At 37.3% G+C, this 22,887-nt stretch overlaps 1 protein-coding gene across 3 annotated transcripts in view; it reads left to right on the forward strand.

Moving 5' to 3' along the window:
- tst (superkiller complex helicase subunit twister) overlaps nt 1-22,887 on the forward strand; it is a 522,759-nt gene that overhangs the window by 256,312 nt on the left and 243,560 nt on the right. For all 3 annotated transcript variants that reach the window (XM_090389516.1, XM_090389517.1, XM_090389518.1), the window contains one exon: nt 21,081-21,177. In XM_090389516.1, the coding sequence (XP_090245642.1) occupies nt 21,081-21,177 (97 nt within the window). The remainder of the gene's footprint in view (nt 1-21,080; nt 21,178-22,887) is intronic.

The raw sequence follows: 22,887 nt of genomic DNA on the forward strand, positions 1-22,887 counted from the left end.
TCTCCAGTCGCAGGTATACATGCACCTGTTCCTATTCTTAGTTACCCTATCACAACCCATGTATTTACTTGTACTGCAGTGACTCCCAGCAGTCTCTGAAATATCCTGCATTCTGTTTTCCAGGTTGCTGCTCATTCCAATAGAAGCAGTGCAAGAATCACACTCACCTCTGTCAGTGGTTACTGTTAATCTTTTAGTCCTTGTATCCCCCCCAAGCTAGCAGTGTTCTGACCCACCTAACACTACCTCAATAGCATCAGCAAATATTCTTGTGCTTTTTCTATTTAAGTGTATCCCATCCCTGTAGAAGCAGTGTCTCCTGTTAACAAGTAGTGACCAGGCTGAAAAACATTTTACCACTTGAGCCTTGCATAATCTCTCCAGGGCCGAATTGATTGAAAAGGCTCTCATCATATACTCCCTTCTATTGTGTCTGGGCAGAATTACAGACACTTTCAAATTCAACTCTAATTCACTGCTTTTTTTTCAACAGTGACCTGTACTTGTTAAGTAATTCTGCCGGTCTCCTACTCTTAATATCATTAGTGCCAACATGTACAACAATATCACCTTTTGTGCCCTTAAAAATGATATCTGCTCTACGTCATCAACCTTTGCTCTTGTCAGACATACCCTGGTCCTGTTCCATCTATCCTTTACATAGCATGTTCCCCGTTTCCCTGACAATAGAATCACCAACAACTACTAGTTCCTGTGGGACCAGCGTATTCTGCCTTTGGGGGTTGCCACTGTGTTGCATGATGATCAAGTGCAAGCTCTGGCGTTGATGTGGGCAGCTGAGAGCTTGATGGGCCCCTCAATTTAGATCCTTCGAGGGCATCCACCCTGTCCCTCAAGCTCTCATATAGGCCCATAACAACGCTGAGTTGTTGGCTGATTTCCTTACACTCCCTGCATCGGGCACACAGAAAGAGATCCCCCATGGCAATATCATGTGCCATACCCGATTGCTCCACAAACATCAAGCAAGCAGTGAATTTTAAAAGGCTGTGATTCAGAGGGCAACTGCCCTCCCCTTAGTTCTCCCCTGAGCCACAGCACTCCCATTAGCTTGAGCCTTTTGCTTTGCTGCTCTTGTCTCAGTCATTATTTCGATTTAATTTCAATAAAATTTCAATTCAGTACAAAATTATAACCCTAAATTTGTATCCCAACACAGTTAACACTATATAATCTATATATATTTTTCAGTATCGAGTATTATCTACAAGTTCCATTTATATAACTTCCTTATCATTATTGGAATTAATCAGACAAGTTATGTATTAATTAATTATGTTACGCTTGTGAAATCTAAGTCGTTATACGTATTTAGTTAAAAGTACAATTTAATTGACAATGAAGTTTTAACAAGATTAATAGATTTTGCTGATTAATTGATAATATTATATAATATATTATACTATACTAAGCTAAGCTAATGCTATCTAGTTCGGGATATAATATCGTATAAAAATGGCGGCAAGTTACGAACGGTAAATCTACGGACACTTAAGTATTAATTAACTTCCAAAATTTCGCTGTCTCAATTCAGAGTAAACCAAGGATCTTGACTAGGTCTATAAGCTACTTATAGAAAATAATTTAATATAACAATTGGTCAATAAAGTGGCTAAATATGGTTAAAAAACTTTTCGTTCAGCGGAGTTGCAAAACTTGTAACACGTGGATTGGATACCCTTACGGATACTAAGTAATAACCTACAAAATCTCTATCTAAGTTAAACTTTAAACTATGTATCGTAACTAGGAATATAAAGCTACTTTCTGCCCACCCAATCTTCTGAAAGTTTCTTCAAGGACAGTAGTAAAGAACTTTGGTGAAATTGTGTCCCCTTGTCGAACTGCTTTCTCAATTTTAATTTTGCTTCTGTCTTTGTCTACTAGGAATATAAAGCTACTCTAGAAAATAAGTTAATATGCCAATAATGATGATTACGTACTAAGAGAATTAATCCAAGCTATTTCATGGAAGTATGAACTACACTCTTTAAAGTTACATCATGTACTATATATAGTTATTTTATAAAATTGCATTTGCTTTGCTATAAATTTATAGTTTATGGACTAAGTAAAAAAACACTTCTGGTATTAATTAGTGTAGTGCTTTTGTGGTCTCAGACATCTAAGGGCATCACAGACCTGTTATTTCTCTGTCTCATGTGGCCAAACTCCACTTGTCCCTTTTAGAAGATGGGCAAACTTCAGTGATCAGTCCCTTGTTTAGTAGGTTAGAATCTGATTCATTATTGGAATTAATCAGACAAATTGCTCCATCAACTAAGAATGGCCATGCACTGTCATCCACTGAATCTAGAAAGAGTTTTAATGTCAGTTGTTTTCAGTATCTGGGCTGGATACTGAAAAGTTTTCCTGTGTTGAGTCAAATTAAGTCACAGGTCCCATTCCTGGTGGCACCCTTCCATCAAATTTCAGCTTTGCAACTATTCTTCCCCCGTAATCCAAATATTTTGGTTTCCCAGAAGCTGTCTGCCGAAATAGTTGAACTCAGGTGGATCTCTGGTTGGTATCATTTATGTTTAGAAGTAGGGTGGTATCCGATTGCCTTTGAACCTCTATTATTTTTGTTCTTGATTAATGATAACATTCTTGGCAAATGCTTTCACAGTAGTTCATCTTGCAGCAGTCCAAGAGTTTCACCTGTAGTGTTACAACACAAATGTCCTTATCTGTCCCTTTTAATCATTAACTTATGTTCCAAAAACCAAAATAGAACTGAGGTCCTATTCCAAGTGCCATTATTCTGGCATTACACCTGCTTTAAGCACTGTAATTTTTTTTACAGTAAACATGCAGTTACCCAAGACACTCGGTGAAGAGAATCATGCAAAACCTGCAAGATTGTTTAGGATGGGCAGTAGCCACTGGGTGGTCGGTCACCTGCCTGGAACTGAGATCCAGCTACGATCTTTTTAACTGCAAACTTTAATGTATGCTATTCGAGCTGGAATTACCATGGTTACTGGCACCAGACTCTTCTTCCATGAGATTCTCGTTGAATGAGCGTACTCATTCCAGATATGAGGCCTCAATTGAGTCCCATATTGTTATTTTTTGTAACTACCTCCCCATGCCAGGAGTGGATGATTTGTGTGCCTGCTGCCTTCCTTGGATTAATTATTCTAGATTCTTCTACAGAATTAAATAGAAAAATACTAAGTATATTTACAGGCAGTTCCCATTTTACGAATTCCTGGGTTTATGAGTTCTTTTTTTCAAATATCAACAAAATCGAAAATAAGAACATTAATTTCAATAAACAAGTGCTAAACATCCATAAATTCGCCATTTAAACTATACACATAGCTATATAATACTATACTACTGTGCTTGCATTTATTTGTTGAGGCAGAGATAAGGAGGGAGGTCCAACTCTTAAAGAATTTTGGAAAGAATTCCCTATTTTAGTTGCAATCAAAATAACAAAAGTGTGGGACAAAATTACAGTGAAGAACGTGAAGTGTGTTTGGAATAAACTCTGTTATCACTTTATTGATAACTGAAGGATTTCAAGAAACAGCAGAAATCGTACAAAATGAAACAGAAGCGATTGTAAATGTCGCTAGCCAATTGCAGTTTGAGGTTTCCATTCACAATTTGCCATTTCAATGGCAAATTGTGAAGAAGCTGAGGAAGAAGGTTTAACAGCTGAAACTTCTGTTCATTCTTTCATTCTCAAATGGCTTGATGAAGCTTTTCAACACAGAAAAAGCAACTGAGATTTTCGAGTAACAAGATTCAAATTTTGAGCACACTAGAAAAGTTGCTACAGATTTATAAAAATGTCTATGCATGCTATTGCAAAATTTATAAAGAAAAGAAAAGACTATCTTGGAAATAAGACTCTTGAAGCATTTCCGAAGAAGACAACTCCTTGGGCTTCCAACAAACCAACAGCGAGTGTCAAACCAACAACAAATGATGAACGATCTACAAGTAGGCATTTATTATTATTATTATTAGCAGCCATATGGTACAAGGAAGCCTGAGGCTTACGCTCCACCAGCCAAAAAAAAAAAAAAAAAAAAAAAAATATCCCAAGTTACCTCCTTGAGAGAGTGAAGTAGAGAAGTAGAAAAGAATCACCAAGAAAGAGAAGAATGATGATACCCAACTCAGGACCCTGGGTTTGCCAAGCCCATAATCACCAGATGTGAGCCTCCAGGGTTTATTTAGTCGATGATGAAGAATAAACATTCTTAACATTTGTATGACATAAATAATTTATTTATTATTATAATTTGCTTGATTTTAAAGGCTGTTTTAATTTCTTTGGATAAATAAATAATTCACAATGTTTATGCTTAAACTATTGTTTTGTTGACCTTTACTTAACATTACTATGGTTAAATTTCATCGTTGAGAACTTAACCCCTGTTTTTAACGTTACATCTATAGGAAATAAATTCCCACTTTACGAGCATGTGCTAGGAACAAATTAACTTGTAAAGTTGTGAACTACCTGTATATTGTATTGTATTGTATTATATCAATACAATACAATAACAATGGCTACAGAATTTGACTTGGGTTTTTTAAGCAATTTAAAGGAAACTTGGTTTATCAGAAAATTTTTTATTTCATTACAACTGTCCCATGTTATAATGAAATAAAACCCTTCTCTCCCACTTTTTAGCCAAGAGCCTTGTTAATTTATTATTATTGTAGCAATGATGTAGTTTATTACAATTTGAGTCCTGGTAGCACTGCCCAATTATTTCATAAATAATTTTGGGAATTGAAGCTCAAGATGCATTACAATTTTTAGTCATGTTTATTTATACATTTATCAAAATCTAAAAAAAAATTATCTGCGCTGTTTGTCCTGGTTAGGGGTCAGCGACATGGATGGAATGCTTGTCATTCCTACTTGTTGATATGTCGAGCCGAATTTTTACAAGCTGGCTGGCCAGGCCTGATGCTCTTGGTGTTTCCTTCTTCCAACTTCAATGCAAACGCTTATCATACTTAGTAGTCACAGGCTTAAATCCCAGTCCACTTAAAGAGCGCGTGTCACTGCACTCATGCCCCTGACCACTTGGCTATGCCATAGTCATTTATCAAAATCTGTACATTTAATTTAATATTTGTTAATATTTAACTGTTGTTTCATTATTTAATTAATTTATATTTGTTAATTAAATTTGTTAATTAATTAAAATAGACACAGATTTTGTTTGTGTCTATTTTAATACTCAATACACATACAGTGGAACATTAAATATCTAACATTTCTTTTCCTATTAGAAGGATTAACTGGGTATGATAATTTATTTTTAGCTTAGCATTGTAAAAATTAAGATGTTTGCAGATGTGAAGACCTCCTGGTCTTCACATCTTTGTTTAGTTTAGGTTTTAAGAAATGGAATAGAGTGGGAAGATGTTTTATTTAAAAAATATACATTTTGAAATATTATTTATTAATACTGAAAAAACGTAACAAAACGTTTTTTAAGAAATGGAATAGTGGGAGAAGGCATTTTATTTAAAAAATATATATTTTTAAATATTATTTATTAATACTGAAAAAAAGTAACAAATATCCAATTAGGTACGAATTAATGTGACTTTTGCTGCTGAACTTGAGTGAGTATGCTGTAATTTTTATCTTTAAATATGCTGAGAGACTCGCATTGTTCAGACGATTTCTTGATTTATTTTTAATATAGTTCATGTTCAAAAATATTTGCCTGCAGAAATTCGTCGAACCAAAAAGTGAGGGAAGTCCAAACGTAAATATTTTCAAATTTATATATGTGTCCGGTAAGCTACTCCACATATCGAACACAATTTGATCTTGCTTTTTCAACTCATCTATCACTGTCCATTTGTGTAGAATTGCAAGGGCTTTTGCCTCTCCAAATCCTCAATTTCAGTTTTAAGGCATTTTAGTTTTGCACTCCAGTTTAATTTAGTTTGATTTTTAAGTCCTCTGTAACTCCATTTCAAATTATGCTTCATGTGGGCTAAAAGTTAAATAGCCTCAGGTTGCTGACCCCTGCCATAATTCATATGAGGATTGTGTTAGTGGTCCAGTTGTGTACCAGCTTATACAGCAATCTCTGATTTGGGATTAAGTTAAATGCTTTGCTTAATTCCAAATAAACAACGTTGGCATTAATTCCTGTGTCACTTCCTTAATGACTGATACTGTCATAATAGTTTATCAAATTAGCTAAACAGGATTTTCCATTTACAACTGTGCTGTTTCCATGAGGATAGTATTTCTGTCTAGATGACTTTATATTGCATATATAATTGTTGTCTCAATGATTTTCCCAATCACTGATGCCAGGCTGACTAGTCTGTAGTTAGTCACTATTTCTGGGTAACACTAAGTTTCCATTAGTCCTGTTATGTCAGCATTATTTGTCCTACTAGTTAAATTTTTCTTATTTTGTTAGTTACACTGGAGATGTTGTAAACAGCTTGTTCTTATTTACTAACTCATAATCTAAAGTTAAATAAGTTGTTGGCCTAGCTTTGGCTTTCTGTTCATTTTAATCATCAATATTCTTCATGTATACTTTTAATATTAGAAGAATCATTGGGTTAGACTGCCTTACTCAAGACCCTTTGAAACGTGTGTGTTACTTTAACCATGCCATCAATAAAACTGATGAATCTTTAGCATCTCTTCATTGACATTAGAAAATAGCCTTAAGTATTTAAACAACTCCATGTAAATTGTGTAAAAGAGATTTATGCAATATGTTTGGGTAAGCTCACTGATAAAAATTCCAGATGGGGAAACCCCGCCAAATTCCTTGGGCCTGAGTTAATTAATAATGCATTCAGGATATATCCTTCCTATTGTGCTTAGGTAGAATTGTAGACAAAAATATATTATGACCTAATTTTCAGCATTTATTTATCCTCCAAATTTAAAAAAAGGTTTTGATGCAGTGCCTTGTGAGGGGTTATTATATAAATTAGAATGATCTTGGATTATGGAAAGCTCAGGATCGGAGGATGGATGAAGGATAGAAGAGAAAGTGTAGAAAGAGAAAATGGATATTCTTCAGAGTGGACCAGTTGAGCTAGGGGAATGCCGTTGGATCTCCCTTTCTTGATTCTGGTCTTTATTAATTCACTAATGAATTGACAGTTAGAAGATTGGGAGAAGTCCGAAAAAATGACAACTGAGATTAAACCTACCAAATGTGATGTTTCACAGAGCATTAACTTACAATTTGGGGGGGGGGGTATAGTTAAAAGTGATCAATCCTTGAGACATTCTACTCCCTAAGTCCACTCTGAAGAATTGTCCTCTCTCTGCTATCCTTCATCCATCCTGTGCTCCTAAGCTTTTCATGGCTTCTGTTACTTTTCAAATCCTACCTTGTTGACTCCATGTGATGTCATATCAAAGCAAAGATTTGTGCCAATAGCAGGCTGCTGTTAGCTCATGGTCCTAGTAAAGTGGCTAGACTGTATAGTTCGTCATTAAATCACTGGACAAAACTTTTCAACACCCACTCCATGTAATGACATGTTGACTCCATGTAATGACATTACATGGAGTCAACATGGTGGGTGTTGAAAAGTTTTGTCCACTGATTTAATGATCGAACTATACTGCCAAGCTACTTTACTAGGACCAGATTAAGAGGGTATACAATGAAGATAAATAGTAGATGTTTATAGATTAAAGAAATAGGAAAATAGGAACCTTCTCATTGACCAAAAGCAACTGATCAGAAATTTTAAATTAAATTAAAAATAATAAAATATTACCTCTAAGCTTTATATCAGTTTGGCCAGATATCTTGAAAGTTGAAGAAAAATATAGCAAGAAAAAAGTTTGTATAAAATTTGTTAATCAAAACTAAGAAAGTTAACAACTATTAAAATGCCCATTAAATGAAACTATACACTACAAATGTTCAGCGTATGGTATGGAAATTATTTTCCTGTGTATCCTGGAAATTTATAAAAAAATAATTTGCATAACAAATAGTTTCAACTGGATTTTTTATTTGAAAAAGTAAAAGGCTTTCAACCATGTATTTATACAAATATTCACAAAAACTCCATAACAGTCTTATGGTAATGAGTTGATGGATGCTATACTCTTATATCACATGGTAGATTAAATAATTTATTATTTAATTGCAAAATTTAAAGAATTGAACCATCTCAATGCCAGACATTTAAACAATTTGTGGCTATGTTTTGCAAAATGACTATTTCCTGTCTTCAGGCATATGGGCTTAGAACATTGTTTGAGGAGTGATACTACAAGTTTTCAATTTGATAATCATATATGCATTGATTGAATTAAGTCAAGTAGAGGATAATTCAGTTATTTATAATAGAATGTATTCTAATTACATCTAAAATATTATAATATACTCCATTATATATGCAGTTGCTGTCTAATTATTACACTTTTGCTGCTTATTTAATTAATTAATTAATTAATAAATATAGTATATGATATAATTTTTTTTTTTTTTTTTTTTTATGAAAACTCCAAGCACGAGAGTATTAGAACCTATAGTACTTAGAACCGTGCATGGGCTGGAGGTAGAGAAGATGAAAGAAGATATTTGTTGACATTAGATTTGAACTTCCGTAGATTGTAATTTTCAGAAAATACATATGAAAGAAGGTTGTTCCAGAAAACGGAATTGAATGAATAAATGAGGAAGAAGAAAAGTTGGTTCTGTGAGTTTGAACTTGGACAGTAAGAGGATGTTGACTGGTTGTAGCATGTGTTTGGACTGCTTTGGAAGAGATAGCAGGAATTATAGAAGCCAATTCAGAAGAACAGTGTCCAAGGATGTATCTATAGAAAAGGCATGCAGCAGAAACAGAATGTCTATAAGACAGAGAGAGAGAGGAGAGATTTTGTTAGAGATGAGTCATTAATTAACCTAACCACCCTCTTTTGAATAGAATCTAGAAGCCTGAGAGAAGTTTTCGGGCTGTTCTCCTTATGTGTGAACAATATTCCATGGTGGGACAGATTTGCAGTTTGTACAGAATGAACAGCGGACCGGGCTAGCCGGTTGGGTAAAGTGTCTGCCTAGCAACCCAAAGGTGGTGGTTTCGAATCCCGCCTCGGGCTTGGATCAAAGGGCTGCAAAAACCTTGGAAGGTGCATTATGGCCACAGAAGCTGATACCTCAACAATTACCAAAAAAAAACCAGAATGAACAGCTGTTTGGAAGAAAAGTAATGGAAGAGAGTAAGAGAAAACCCAGTTTTTTAGATGCAGGGGAAGCAATATTTGGAATGTGCTTATGCCAAGAGAGATTAAAAGTCAGGCTAATCCCAAATAGAGATATAGAATCTTGCCTAGAAATCAATGTGATCAAAGGTAAGCATGGGATATGAAGATCCTTTTTTTATGAGATATAAGACAAGACTGAGTTTTAGAAGGACTGAAATCAACTAAGTTATCTTTGCCCCACTGCATATCAGCATTTAAGGAATTGGTAGTGGATATTTGAGAAGTTGAAGCTGTTTGAGCAGGGCAAGGTTTCTCAAAATGGAAAGTGGAATGCAATGTACTATCATCGGCAAAACTATGGATAGGATTTCCAGTCAATGGAAGAAGTTCATTAATATACAAGAGGAAAATAGTGGTGGAAAGAACTGCACCTTGGAGGACACCAGCATTAGTGGAGAAGTTAGAAGACAGAGAGCTACCTACCTTACCCTTATTGAGTGATCAGAGAGAAAACTGGATACCCAATTACAAAAAACAGTTGGTAAACCATAAGATAGAGCCTTATTTAGAAGATTTTATGCCAAACATGATCAAAAGCTTTTGAAATGTCAGGAGCAACTGCTTGAGTTACACCCAACTTTTGTATTGAATTTGTCCATAGATGGGTTACATAAGCCAGAATAACACCAGTGGATCAACACTGATGGAATGCATAGTGGCAATCATTGATCAGATGGAAAGTTTCTCCAGATAGCTTAAGAGTTACTGGTTAATTTTTTTCTCCGTTACTTTAGAAAGAGTAGAGGTGATTGCAATGGGACGATAGGTGGATGGAAGGGATTTGTCACCCTTTTTAGGAACTGGCTGGATATTAGCAAATTTCCAAGCAGAAAGAAAAACACCTTTGGAATAAGAAAGTGAAAAAAGGCAACACAGGTTTTAAGAACAAGTGAGGAAATGTCATCAGGACCTGGAGCTTTCTTAGTATCAAGATATATTAAAATCCTTCTGACATCTTTTTGTTGGAAGACCATAGGAAGCATCGAATGGTGGGAGGTGGTTTTTTTTTTTTTTAATGAAAACCCCAAACACGAAAGGTATCAAAACCTAAAGTACTTAGTACTGTGCATGGGTTGAAGGGGAAGTATGGGGGAAGGGGGATGCCGGAAACTTTGCTCTGGAGACTAAACATGGGTTTCACGACTTCAAGCCTCCAATAAGCAAAGTGGTGGTATTTCACCGGTTGATGAAAGTCATCTACCACCTATGTATTTAGCAAGATCATCAATACACGAGTTGAAATAAAAATAGGATGCTAGTAGGTTAGCTTTATATTTAGCTGAAGTGGCAGTTGAACCATCTGGTTTTGATAGAGATGGACAACAGTTTCAATCAATAGCTTTCAAAAGAGACCAATAAGCTCAGCTGTCACTTTGACAAGAAGCAAGCGTTTGTTCTACTCTTAGCCTGTTCGAAATCTGGTTTGGACTGATTAATAACTGCTTTACAATTGTGTAGGCAGAAAATGAACTTGAAGATTTAGAAACAAGCCAATTACAATCTGCAACATTCTTCTCTTGAATGGCCTTAGCACATTTATTGGAAAATCAAGGTTTAGATAAAGGACGAGATTAAGGTGGAGGGTGGAATATAGGATTCCATCTCCAAGAATAATTTCACTGACACAAACTGAGTAAACATTGACGTCATAAGATTTGAAACAGTAATCCGACCAAGAAAACGAAGAAAGGAAATCTCGCAGATCATCCATCATATTCTTGTAATGCCAAAGAACACAAGGTTGAGAATGGCTCCATTAGAGAAATGTAAGAAAGGTTGGATCTTGCCATAATGTTCATCATAACCTCGAAAGGCCTTGCTTTGGAGAAAAAATCACCACCAAGTTGTGATCTGAGGTACCTCGAGGACCAGCCACCTCAACCGTGTACTTTTAGCATTAGCATTAGTAGAGACATATGATGCAAGAAAGCAAGCTTGTTCAGCATCACCCCAAAAAAAAAAAAAAAAAAAAAAAAGCACAACCACTACTCCCATTTCACCCGTCCGTTCGTTCGAAATACCTGTCCAGCTGAGCCTTAAATTTGTTTAGGCTATCAACTTCAACAAGTGATGGAAGTCTATTCCACAAACCAACTGCCCACTGGCTAAAGGCAAATTTCCGCACATCTATCCAACACCCGCCCTTCCTCAATTTGAATTTATGCCCTCTCCGGTGATTATTCTGAGCAAGAGGAAGAATCCCATCGGCATTGAGCATGCTGAAGCCATTCAAAGCCTTATACACCTCTATCAGATCACCTCGCTGGTGCCTAGTCTCCAGACACTGTAATTTGCAAAACTTAAGCCTTTCTTCGTAAGAGCACCCCTTTGTTCCATTCACTAATCTTGTTGCCCTTCTCTGTACTCGTTCCAGCAGCTCTACATCCTTCTTGAAATGAGGCCTCCAGACCTGTATACAGTACTCTAGGTGTGGCCTGACCATCGCCTTATACAATGGAATAATCACCTCCTTATCCCTGCTGGAAAAATTCCTATATATCATTGACAATACTCCATGAGCTACTCTTGCAGCCCATCTGCACTGCTCAGAGAACTTCATATTTGCCTGCACAACCACCCTTAGTCCCTTTCATTCTCTACCATGTCAGTGTAGTACCACAGAGTTGATACGTTGCTCTGGGGTTGCTGTTTCCCATGTGTAGTACTTTACATTTGTCAATGTTAAACTTCATTTGCCACCTCTCAGCCCAGCTGCTCAACCTTTCCAAATCCTGTTGCAGCAGCATAGCATCAGTAGTGTCCTTAACAACCCTGCCAACCTTTGTATCGTCTGCAAACTTGGACATTAAACTTGATATACCATCATCTATATCATTTATAAATACAGAAAACAACAATGGACCCAACACTGAACCCTGAGGAACTCCACTAATAACATTAGTCCACGTTGAGCAGTGTCCATTGATTACCACTGTGTCTTCTGCCACTCAACCATCCCTTTATCCATAGCAGCAATTTGCCTCCAATGCCACACTGCTCCAATTTGTACAGCAGTCTTCCATGCACAACAGTATCAAAAGCCTTTCTAAGATCCAAATATATAATATCAAAGTTATTCCCTGCATCCAGTTCTTTTGTGACTACATCATAGTATCCAATCAAATTGGTCAGACAAGACCTGCCCTTAACAAAACCATACTGTGTCTGAGCTATAACTGAATTCTTGTCCAGATGATCCTGCAGTGCTTCTTTAACCAGTGCCTCCATTAATTTACCTGGAACAGAAGTTAAACTAACAGGTCTATAATTACTTGTGTCAGCCTTTGATCCTCCTTTGTGAATTGGGGTTACATTTGCACATCTCCAGTCTATGGGTACCTCCCCTGAGTCCAAAGAAGCTCTCATATTTTGCCAGGGGTTTGCTTACTTCCTTTGCTGCCTCCTTTAATATAACTGGATAGATCCCATCCATCCCGGGTGCCTTTTTTATGTTTATCCTCAACAATTTCTCCTCCACTTTCCTCTCAGTTATTAGAAAATCGTCTAGCGCACTGCCAATGTTTACTTCACCTACGACATTCCCCTTCCTGAATAACTCCTCATGTGTGAATGTAGATGCAAAATACTCATTTAGATTGTTAGCCACCTGAGCAGGATCCTCAACTGTTGAACCATCAACATCCAGTGGACCAATCTGATTCATCCCTTTCCTTCTTGAGTTTAAATAGGTAAAGAACTCTTTTCTGTTTTTCTTTGCATCCTTTGCCAAGGATTTCTCATAATCTGCCTTTGCCTGCCTAATCTCCTTTGTGACTTGGTTACAGACCAACTTATATCTATCATAGGCTTTCATGTCACCCATTAATTTGTATGTATCCCATGCATTTTTCTTCTCTGCCACATGTCTCATTAGTTCATCTGACAACCATTTAGGCCTAAGCCTTGAACAATATTTCTTAGTTGGTATGTAAAGCCTGTAGCTTCCAAGATTAGTTCCTTGAATGCTTCCCATTTTGAATTTGCTGTTGGTAACATCATCAGTTGGTCCCACTGTATAGAATTTAAATACTGTCTCAGCCCATCATAGTCGCCTTTACGAAAGCAAAAACCCTTCCCTTTACCTCTGATGGTAGTTACCTCCTTGAGTAAATCCCACTTCAGCACACTGTGATCACTGCCACCTAGTGGTTCCTTTATCTGCAGATTCTTAATGCATGAAGAATCACTACTGATAATCAGATCAAAAGTATTACTCCCTCTAGTTGCCTCCCGAACATGCTGGTGTAGAAAACAATCATCCAATAAATCCACAAAAGCCTTGCTAGTGTGTGAGTGACCAACCCACAAATTCCAGTCAATATCTGGGAAATTAAAATCCCCCATTATAAGCCTCTCTGATTTACTGGCCCATTCTATTTCCCTGTACAGTATCTTATTATACTCATCAGAGTCATTAGGCCTATAGCACACTCCTACTCTCAATTTTGATTTACCCATGCTTATGTCACACCAAACTGACTCGACACTGCCCTGTCCATCGATGTCGACTGGCTTCACGTCCTTGGATTTTATGTGTTTTTTAACTAATAGCGTAACCCCTCCTCCCTTCCTATCATGTCTATCCTTTCTGTAGACGTTGTACTCCCGAAATTCCAGTTCTGCATTCCTTATATCTGTGTGACACCATGTCTCTGATATCCCAACAATATCTGCCTTTGATGTTTTGAGCAATACCTCAAATTCATCAAATTTATTTACTAAACTCCTAGCATTGGTGTACACGCAAGTATACATGCACCTGTTTCTATTCTTAGCTACCCTAACACAACCCATGTGTTTACTTGTACCGCAATGACTTCCAGCAGTCTCTGAAATATCCTGCATCTTGTTTTTCAGGCTTCTGCTCATTCCCATAGAAGCAGTGGAAGAATCTCTTTCACCTCTGCCAGTGGTACTGTTAATCTATTTGTCTTTGTCTCCCACCCCCCCCAAGCTAGCAGTTTTCCGACCCACCTAACACTGCCTCGATAGCATCAGCAAATATTCTTGCACCCTTTCTATTTAAGTGTATCCCATCCCTGTAGAAGCAATCTCTCCTGGTAACAAGTACAGTACAGGCTGAAAAAAATTCTACCCCTTGAGCCTTGCACAATCTTTCCAGGGCCGAATTGATCTACAAGGCTCTCATCATATACTCCCTCCTATCGTGTCTGGGCAGAATTGCAGACACTTTCAAATTCAACCCTACTTCACGGCTTTTTTTCAACAGTGACCTGTACTTGTTAAGTAATTCTGCTGGTCTCCTACTCTTAATATCATTAGTGCCAACATGTACTTAGAAAGGTTGTTTGTGAGAAAAAGATCAAGCATGTTGGCTTTGTGGTTAGGATTGTCTGGTATTCTGGTAGGTAAATGAACAATCTGTGCGAGGTCATTAGTAATTGTAAAAGCCTCAGGATCTCGACTAGCTAGGCCATGTGACTAGAAAACCTAAGCCAGCTGGAGTTGTGAACATTAAAATCACCTCACTGTTAGGAAAGTTGGACTGGAGAAAGTCAAGTTTCAAAGAGGGGAAGTCAAAGAGTTCCAAGTGATTAGTGAATTAGGAGAATGATAGCAGCAACAGTTGAATTTGACAGAATGTGGTAAAGAGATTTTAAGCCAGAGAAGATCGAAAAGAGGAGATTCCAAATTACTGTCTCTGAAAGGAATATCTGAACAGACATATGCACAAGTACCACCTTTAAAGTGAAAGGTTGTTTGTTTGTTATATGGTTTTTAGGAGCGTTAGCAACTAAGGCCATATTGCTCCGGGAATATGCGGTGGTCATTCTCTGACCTTTCCGCATCCTCCGTATTTGGTGGTGACAGGCTCGAACCCCAGTCTAATCAAGAAGCGTGTGCTACGCACTGCTGCTGCTCCTTCCCACCTGGCTTCAGTGGCACCTAAAGTGAAAGGAATCACAAAGTGAAGAATTCAGACAACTGAGATGAGAGTGGTTGAATCCACTGATAACTGAGATTTTGTCATCAGTTAAATCCACTGATAACTGAGATTCTGAACCAGAAAAAGTACATGGGGTTTGGCAGATATTATATTATAATATTATAATATTGTAAGTGGAAATGGACATCATTAAAATAAGAACTGAGAGCATGTATATTTGCAAAATGAATGAGGAAGTGTTTGGGAATCTTAGATCTTTTTGCAGATAAGTTTGCTCTATTAGTTTGACAATTTGGTGTATTCAGTAGTAAGAAAAGATGGGGGAGACAAGCTGTATGAAGTAATGAAATTTTTGGATATGGTGTGCACATTATAAGAATATATCCAGCTCCTTGACATAATGTAGTCTCGACAATGCCCTGCATACACACTGCTCGGACTCCCTCCCATCACTGTCTGGCAGAGTAGGGGAAGTGAAATTATATACTAATTCACTAGCTGATCCGAAAGCCTCCTAGATAGTTACCAATAAGTTAGGTCCAGTAAACTAACTAAAGGACCTGCGAACACTGTTTTAGAGCTGTACCCTCGAAATGTAAGGAAGATTGGATCTTGCCATGATGTTCATCATAACCTCGAAAGGCTTTGCTTTGGGGATAAACATGGGTTCCACCATTCAAGCCTCCAATAAGCAAAGTGGTGGTATTGCACCAGTTGATGAGAGTTATCTACCATCTAGTATTGCCTGGTAACACAGAAGGGCAGCATTCTTCCTTGTGCAACATATGCAGGGGTCAGCACACCTCGACCCTTGCTTACGTTGGTTTGCAGCTAGGTGGCCACCCATAGTGTGCTATGTGCCATATTTCAGGACTTGCATATTGGGGTTATACCCAGGGTTGCTAAAGTCCCACCATTGTGAAGGAGCAAACAGAGGATTTGGCTGTCATAGACCGACCGGACTTCACCGAAATTAGGTCCTCTTGGCTTGAATACCTGCATATCAGTTCTATCAGCATTTAAACTCCCAGGTAGCAAGCACAGCTTGGCATATCTGAGAAAATGTCTGTGACACCCTCAAGGACCCATTGGTAGTATAACACAATTAATTATTGAATAGATCATATGTTGATTGATCAGATTATGTTTATTATTCTGTAGGAAGTTAAAAAGTTTAGGAAGATCCATAGATATACTCCCACACTATTTCTCTTCCCTTCCCCCCCCTCAAACTGCAGAACCAGCTTAATCTTCCCTCCACAATCTACGCCTGCCTGTCCCCAAATCTGCCAGGTTTAGCCACTCTACAACCTCCCATTGCCTACACCTAAGTCAACCCCAACCTATATAAACACTCATGCCTTGAAACCAGATCAAGAAACTCCACTCCATTATCACATTAACAGTTAAGACTTTCCAACCTAACCTAACTTAGAGAATAACTCTACGGGTTTTTCATAAACTATATTTATTAATTAATGAATTAATTAAATAATAATAATAAACAAAAGTGTAATAATTAGATGGCAATTATATATATAATGAAGTATATTATAATATTGTAGATGTAATTAGACATTGTATTGTAAATAATCAAATTATCCTCTATTTAACTTATCCATGCATATATCATTATCAAATTGAAAACTTGTAGTATCATTCCTTAAATATTGTTCTAACCCCACAGGCCTAAAGACAAGAAACAGTGAGTTCCCAATCTGTAGCCATAAATTAAGTGTTTGGCATAGAGTTAGTTCAATTCTTCAAATTGTATCATTTCAATAATAAATTACTTAACCTGCCATGTGATATAACATTGTGGTATGTATCAATTCATTACCATAATAACTTAACAATTATGTAGACCCCCTTCCAAGTAATTATTAAAGTAAATAAATTATTAAAGTAAAAAAAAAAATAAATATTAAAGGAGGCAGCAAAGGAAGTAAGCAAACCCTTAGCCATAATTATGAGAGCTTCTTTGGACTCAGGGGAGGTACCCATGGACTGGAGATGTGCAAATGTGACCCCAATTCACAAGGAAGCATCAAAGGCTGACACAAGTAATTATAGACCTGTGAGTTTAACTTCTGTTCCCGGAAAATTAATGGAGGCACTGGTTAAAGAAGCACTGCAGGATCATCTAGACAAGACTTCAGTTATAGCTCAGACACAGCATGGTTTTGTTAACTGATCCGATCCCCTGGGTAAATATCTACCCAGATCAAATTACAACTAATAAATTCTATAATTTTTACTCTACTTACATAGCTGAAACTCGCTATAGTTGGAGCCAGAACTGTTTTCTTGAATTTTCCCACTTCAATTTTCAAAATCTTCTATTGAATTTCACGAAATTTACAAAAATGTGACATCAAGTGTGCATTAAACCCACCTAATTTGCCTATGGCTTATGAAACATGACACTTGATTCGTTCGTTTCTTTTGGAGGGGGAGTTTCTCTTTACAGAGCGAAATTGTTTTCGTGGCGCGGAGCGTGAGAAAACCGTTGGCTACGTCACACCGTCGCCCGTAAAGTTACGTCGAATATTGAAGGGAAGGGAAGGTAGGTAAATACTTTTAGTTGAGTAGCAGTGTTTTTGAAAGGCGAACAGATCGTATTTCCTTTCTTCAACGTGTGTTGCTCCTACGAACAGAAGATCAAGGAAATTCATCTGTTGTAAACCGGACAAAACTGTAAAACTGATAACACTGCAAAGCGCATTTTATGAAAACAAAAAAGTTTGCTTTATTGTAATTATTTTTAGTAAACAATATCGGAACAGCAGTTTCCTGGGTTTGATCTTGTAACGAAATTTCGAGAAAGTATTTATAGTTGCGTTATAAACTTTGAAAACTTGTGCATAAAAGGAAAGAAAAAAAATCATCCGCTATGAATAACGTTCTTTCTTGAACTGTGTATTCTTCACAAAACTGCAATATTTATAACAATTCAAAGCTAACAGATTACGACTAACGGCTGCTCAAAACCTATTGTTAGAAGATATTTGCTTGTTACGCTTTGATGTCATCACAAAGGGAGAAATTCATATTTAGTACAGAAGCGGAATAAATTCACTATCCACGGTCATAAAGCTGTTCTAGCTGCAATAAACAGATAACCCCGCTGAAAAAATATATTTTCTCCCCATCACTTCTCTTGTTTTTCTGTGATTTTTGGCAGATGGGTCGCTGACTGCTAAATGCGGTCGGTGACCGCATTTAGCAGTCTCCCTCCTTGTGGTCAAAGATCCCGAAATAGAGAGAGAGAGGTCATCCCGGAATATAAATGGAATTTGTTTGTCGGAATGCTGCCCACCAATTATCAACTCTTTTAGTGACCTTCTAATGTAGGTTGTGTTCAAATAATACACTTTGCCAAAATTCGAAATTGCTACATCAATTAGGAGCACAAACCGTTTCCCCCAACATAACGAATTACTTTATAGGTATAATAAAGGACGACTACTGATGATTTTTACTGACTGGAAGGAACTGTCCGCAATAAAACATCTGTACAAGGGCGCTCACTCAAAAGAAGCTATTTGCATTCAGGGACAAGCTATACAGCGATTTTTGAAATGCATAATGCAATTCACTCGCTAATATTTCCAGAGGGATTGTTCAAACTATTGTTCCTGAAAATAATTACGAAAAAGCTAATCGGCTTCACTGTAGGACTTAGGCGTCCTACGTTGAAGCTGACTTATTAGCATCTGTTGTGAAACTGAATTCAAGCATCGAAACATATGACTCTTTGTGCTGAATATTTCGGGCGTGTGTTCACAATGAACAATTTTTGATGGTATCGAGGAAATATCTGATTTAGTCCTCTAAAAACAATTACAATAAAGCCAACTTTTTTTTTTTGAAAAAAAAAAGTTGGCTTTATTGTAATTGCGCATTGTGGTGATCAGTTTTTTCTTCTGTTTTCCTTCCGTTTCCAGTATGGCTTCCAATAGATGAATTTCCTTGATATTTTGTTAGTAGATACAATACATACTGAAGAAAAGAAAAGATATTTTTGTTTTTCAAAAATTCGTTGCAATTCTTTCGTACAACAATTACGAAAACCAGTAAAGCAAACTGTTGTGAGAGAGCCATGCGGGAGAGCTATACAAATTAGTGTAATGATGCTCAACTGTTTGTTTTCCACGAAAATCGTTTACATTTTTACGTTCTCCTTGGATCACCTTGGTAACGCTAATTGACGTAAGCTCGATCAGTCAATTATCTCTCCGCTTGCGTTGATTCGTTTTAGCCAGAGGCGTCCAGATGACGCGCGAATTTTTGAACTAATGATATAACTCGTTTTATTTTCAAAGCTTGGATCTTGTTTTGCCGACATCAAAATTTAGTAAATTGAAATGTGATCGTACATTTTTGCTGTTTTAGAGTAAATTAATAGTTTTTGCTGAGCGCTAAAGGTAGGAAATCAAAGAATATACTTCTGTTTATGTATATTGGGAGTTTCAATTTTGTAAATTGAGTAGAAATTATGGAAATTACTTGTTTTTTTCAGGAGGGGCAACTTTCAAGTTAGGGTTAAAGTAGAGTTAAAAAAAAGGTGGACCGGTTCGGGGTTAAGGGGAAGTCTTGCCTGACCAACTTGATTGGATACTATGATGCAGTCACAAAAGAACTGGATGCAGGGAATAACTGATATTATATACTTGGATCTTAGAAAGGCTTTTGATACTGTTGCACATGGAAGACTGCTACACAAATTGGAGCAGTGTGACATTGGAGGCAAATTGCTGCTATGGATAAAGGGGTGGTTGAGGGGGAGAAGACAGAGTGGTAATCAATGGACACTGCTCATCGTGGACTAATGTTATTAGTGGAGTCTCTCAGGGTTCAGTATTGGGTCCTTTATTGTTTTCTGTATTTATAAATGATATTGATGATGGTATATCAAGCTTAATGTCCAAGTTTGCAGACAATACAAAAGTTGGCAGGGTTGTCAAGGACACTACTGACACTATGCTGCTGCAACAGGATCTGGAAAGGTTGAGCAGATGGCTGAGAGGTGGCAAATGAAGTTTAACATTGACAAATGTAAAGTACTGCATATGGGGAAACAGCAACCCCAGAGCAACTACACTGACAGTGGTAGAGAATGAAAGGGACCTGGGGGTGGTTGTGCAGGCAGATATGAAGTTCTCTGAGCAGTGCAGATGGGCTGCAAGAGTAGCTCATTGTGTATTGTCAATGATATATAGGAATTTTTCTAGCAGGGATAAGGAGGTGATTATTCCCTTGTATAAGGCAATGGTCAGACCGCACCTAGAGTACTGTATACAGGTCTGGAGGCCTCATTTCAAGAAGAATGTAGAGCTGCTGGAACGAGTACAGAGAAGGGCAACAAGATTAGTGAATGGAACAAAGGGGTGCTCTTACGAAGAAAGGCTTAGGTTTTGCGAATTACAGTGTCTGGAGACTAGGCACCAGCGAGGTGATCTGATAGAGGTGTACAAAGCCTTGAATGGTTTGAGCATGCTCAATGCTAATGGGATTCTTCCTCTTGCTCAGAATAATCACCTGAGAGGGCATAAATTCAAATTGAGGAAAGACAGATGTAGGATAGATGTGCGGAAATTTGCCTTTAGCCAGCGGGTGATTGGTAGGTGGAACAGACTTCAATCCCTCGTCGTGGAAGTTGATAGCCTAAATAAGTTTAAGGCTCAGCTGGACAGGTATTTCGAACGAACAGAGGGGTGAAGTGGAAGTGGTTATTTTTTATTTATTTATTTTACTTTATTTTTTTTTTTTGGCTGATGCTGCATAAGCTTGCTTTCTTGCATCAAATGCCTCTACTAATGCTAATGCTAATTAGAATTTCTTGTTAGTGTGTGTTTTTATATTTCCTAGTAATTTTGGTTTTAATTTTAGCTACAAAGCTGCTATGGCAGCTAAAAAAGAAAGAACTACAAAGTCTCAACAAATGCAAGGTCCTAAAGGAGTAAGGCAAAATGTTACTCAGAAACAGGTAAGCATTAATTTTATGTTGGCTTGAAGCAGAGTGATTTCTGATAATAAAAAAATATGTATAATTTTTTAATGCGGAATTGAATAAAGATAGCTCAGATCATTTTTGTTATTTGTTTCTCTGGATTATGACTTTATTTTCTATAATCCTACTGTGTTAAATAATGCTTTGGTTTTCATCAAAAGAATTGTTACTCATGAAGATCTTGCTAAAATTACTACAGGCACCGGACCATTTATCCAGAAAGCTTGGAACCGGAGGTGAGGCACCTCTGTAGCCAGGTGGGCAGGAGCAGCATTGCGTAGCATACGCTTCTTGATTAGACCGGGGTTCAAGCCCATGACCACCAAATACGAAGGTTGTGGAAAGGTCAGGGAATGACCACTGCCTATCTCCAGAGCAATATGGCCTTAGTTGCTAATGCTCCTAAAAACCAAATAACAAACAACAAACTGGAGGTGACCCGGATTTCTGGATTTTCCGGTTTTCTGGACCAAGGCTTAATATATACTTAAAATATAAAATAAACAATGAAAAGTAAAGAAAGAAATTGCATTTAACAGATACAAATTAATACAATTCTAAAGCAGGGTCTGTTTAATCAGTATTAATCCACTAATCTTCATCTGAAGACAATTCAACATCTGGGGTGACAGGTACAGGAAGAGAAGAAGCACAGGTATTGGAGGTTGAAGGTTGAGGCTCAGGTTGAACTTTACTTGAAAGTTTCTGGTTGATCTTTGGAAACATGTCCTGCAGTTTCTGTTCTTTCATATACTTTGGTTTTTCTGTAATGAAAACCTCTTGTATTTTATTCATTCACATTATATGCTGCTCATTGATGAAGCTTTTTTGCTCCATTCCCTGAATCAGTTCCTGAGTCAGGCTGATGCACCTATCTATAGACACTTTCTCTTCTTCTTTCAGTGCACTGTCATCATCACTCTCATGTGATTTGTTCTTATCAGCATTCATTACCATAACTACAATTTCACTATCAGTGAGATTAATGTTTATACATTAATAGTTAATGTTTATACACTCTTGTATAGCCCCTTCATCAAGTGACTTGGCTACTTTACACAACAAACCTTTTGCATATTCCAATAAATTCTTCACTAGTTCTTCCTCGCCAGACATACGAAAACCACAAAAATTTGGTTCATCATCATCAAAGAAAGAAATAACTTAGATGGCCATAGTTTATGCCAGCCGTTTATCAAAGTATCTTTGGGAGATGGTGGGAAACCGCTGGCGCCATCAGACAACTAACACACTTGTCCCAAGACTTTGCAGCACTCCAAAGTACATCTTTAACATTAAATGCTTTCTGAAATTCTTTTGCTTTTATACTTTTATTGCAAGTGTCTAGCATTTTCCGCAGAAATACATCCCTGTACCTGCACTTGAACACACAAAGAATGCCTTGGTTTAAAGGCTGAATTAGCAAATTACAATTGGGATGCAAGTAAACAGCACATATGTTGTCCTTGACTAGAACTTCAGGAGGACGGTGCGCAGAACAGTTATCAAGCACTAAAATAATTTTGCAGTCATCAGGTAGTCGCACAGATTTACAATGAGCCCTGGTGGTTAGGCACAAAGTTCTTTAGAAACCAATCGGTGAAAATTTTCATTGATTGGTTTCTAATTCAAGCTCGCTTATTTGCCTTATCCAAGCTCGCTTATTTGCCTTATCCAAGCTCGCTT

The sequence above is a fragment of the Mastigoproctus giganteus genome, chromosome 2, assembly GCF_048544385.1.
Source record: "Mastigoproctus giganteus isolate SK-2022 chromosome 2, ASM4854438v1, whole genome shotgun sequence".
Classification (NCBI taxonomy): domain Eukaryota; kingdom Metazoa; phylum Arthropoda; class Arachnida; order Uropygi; family Thelyphonidae; genus Mastigoproctus; species Mastigoproctus giganteus.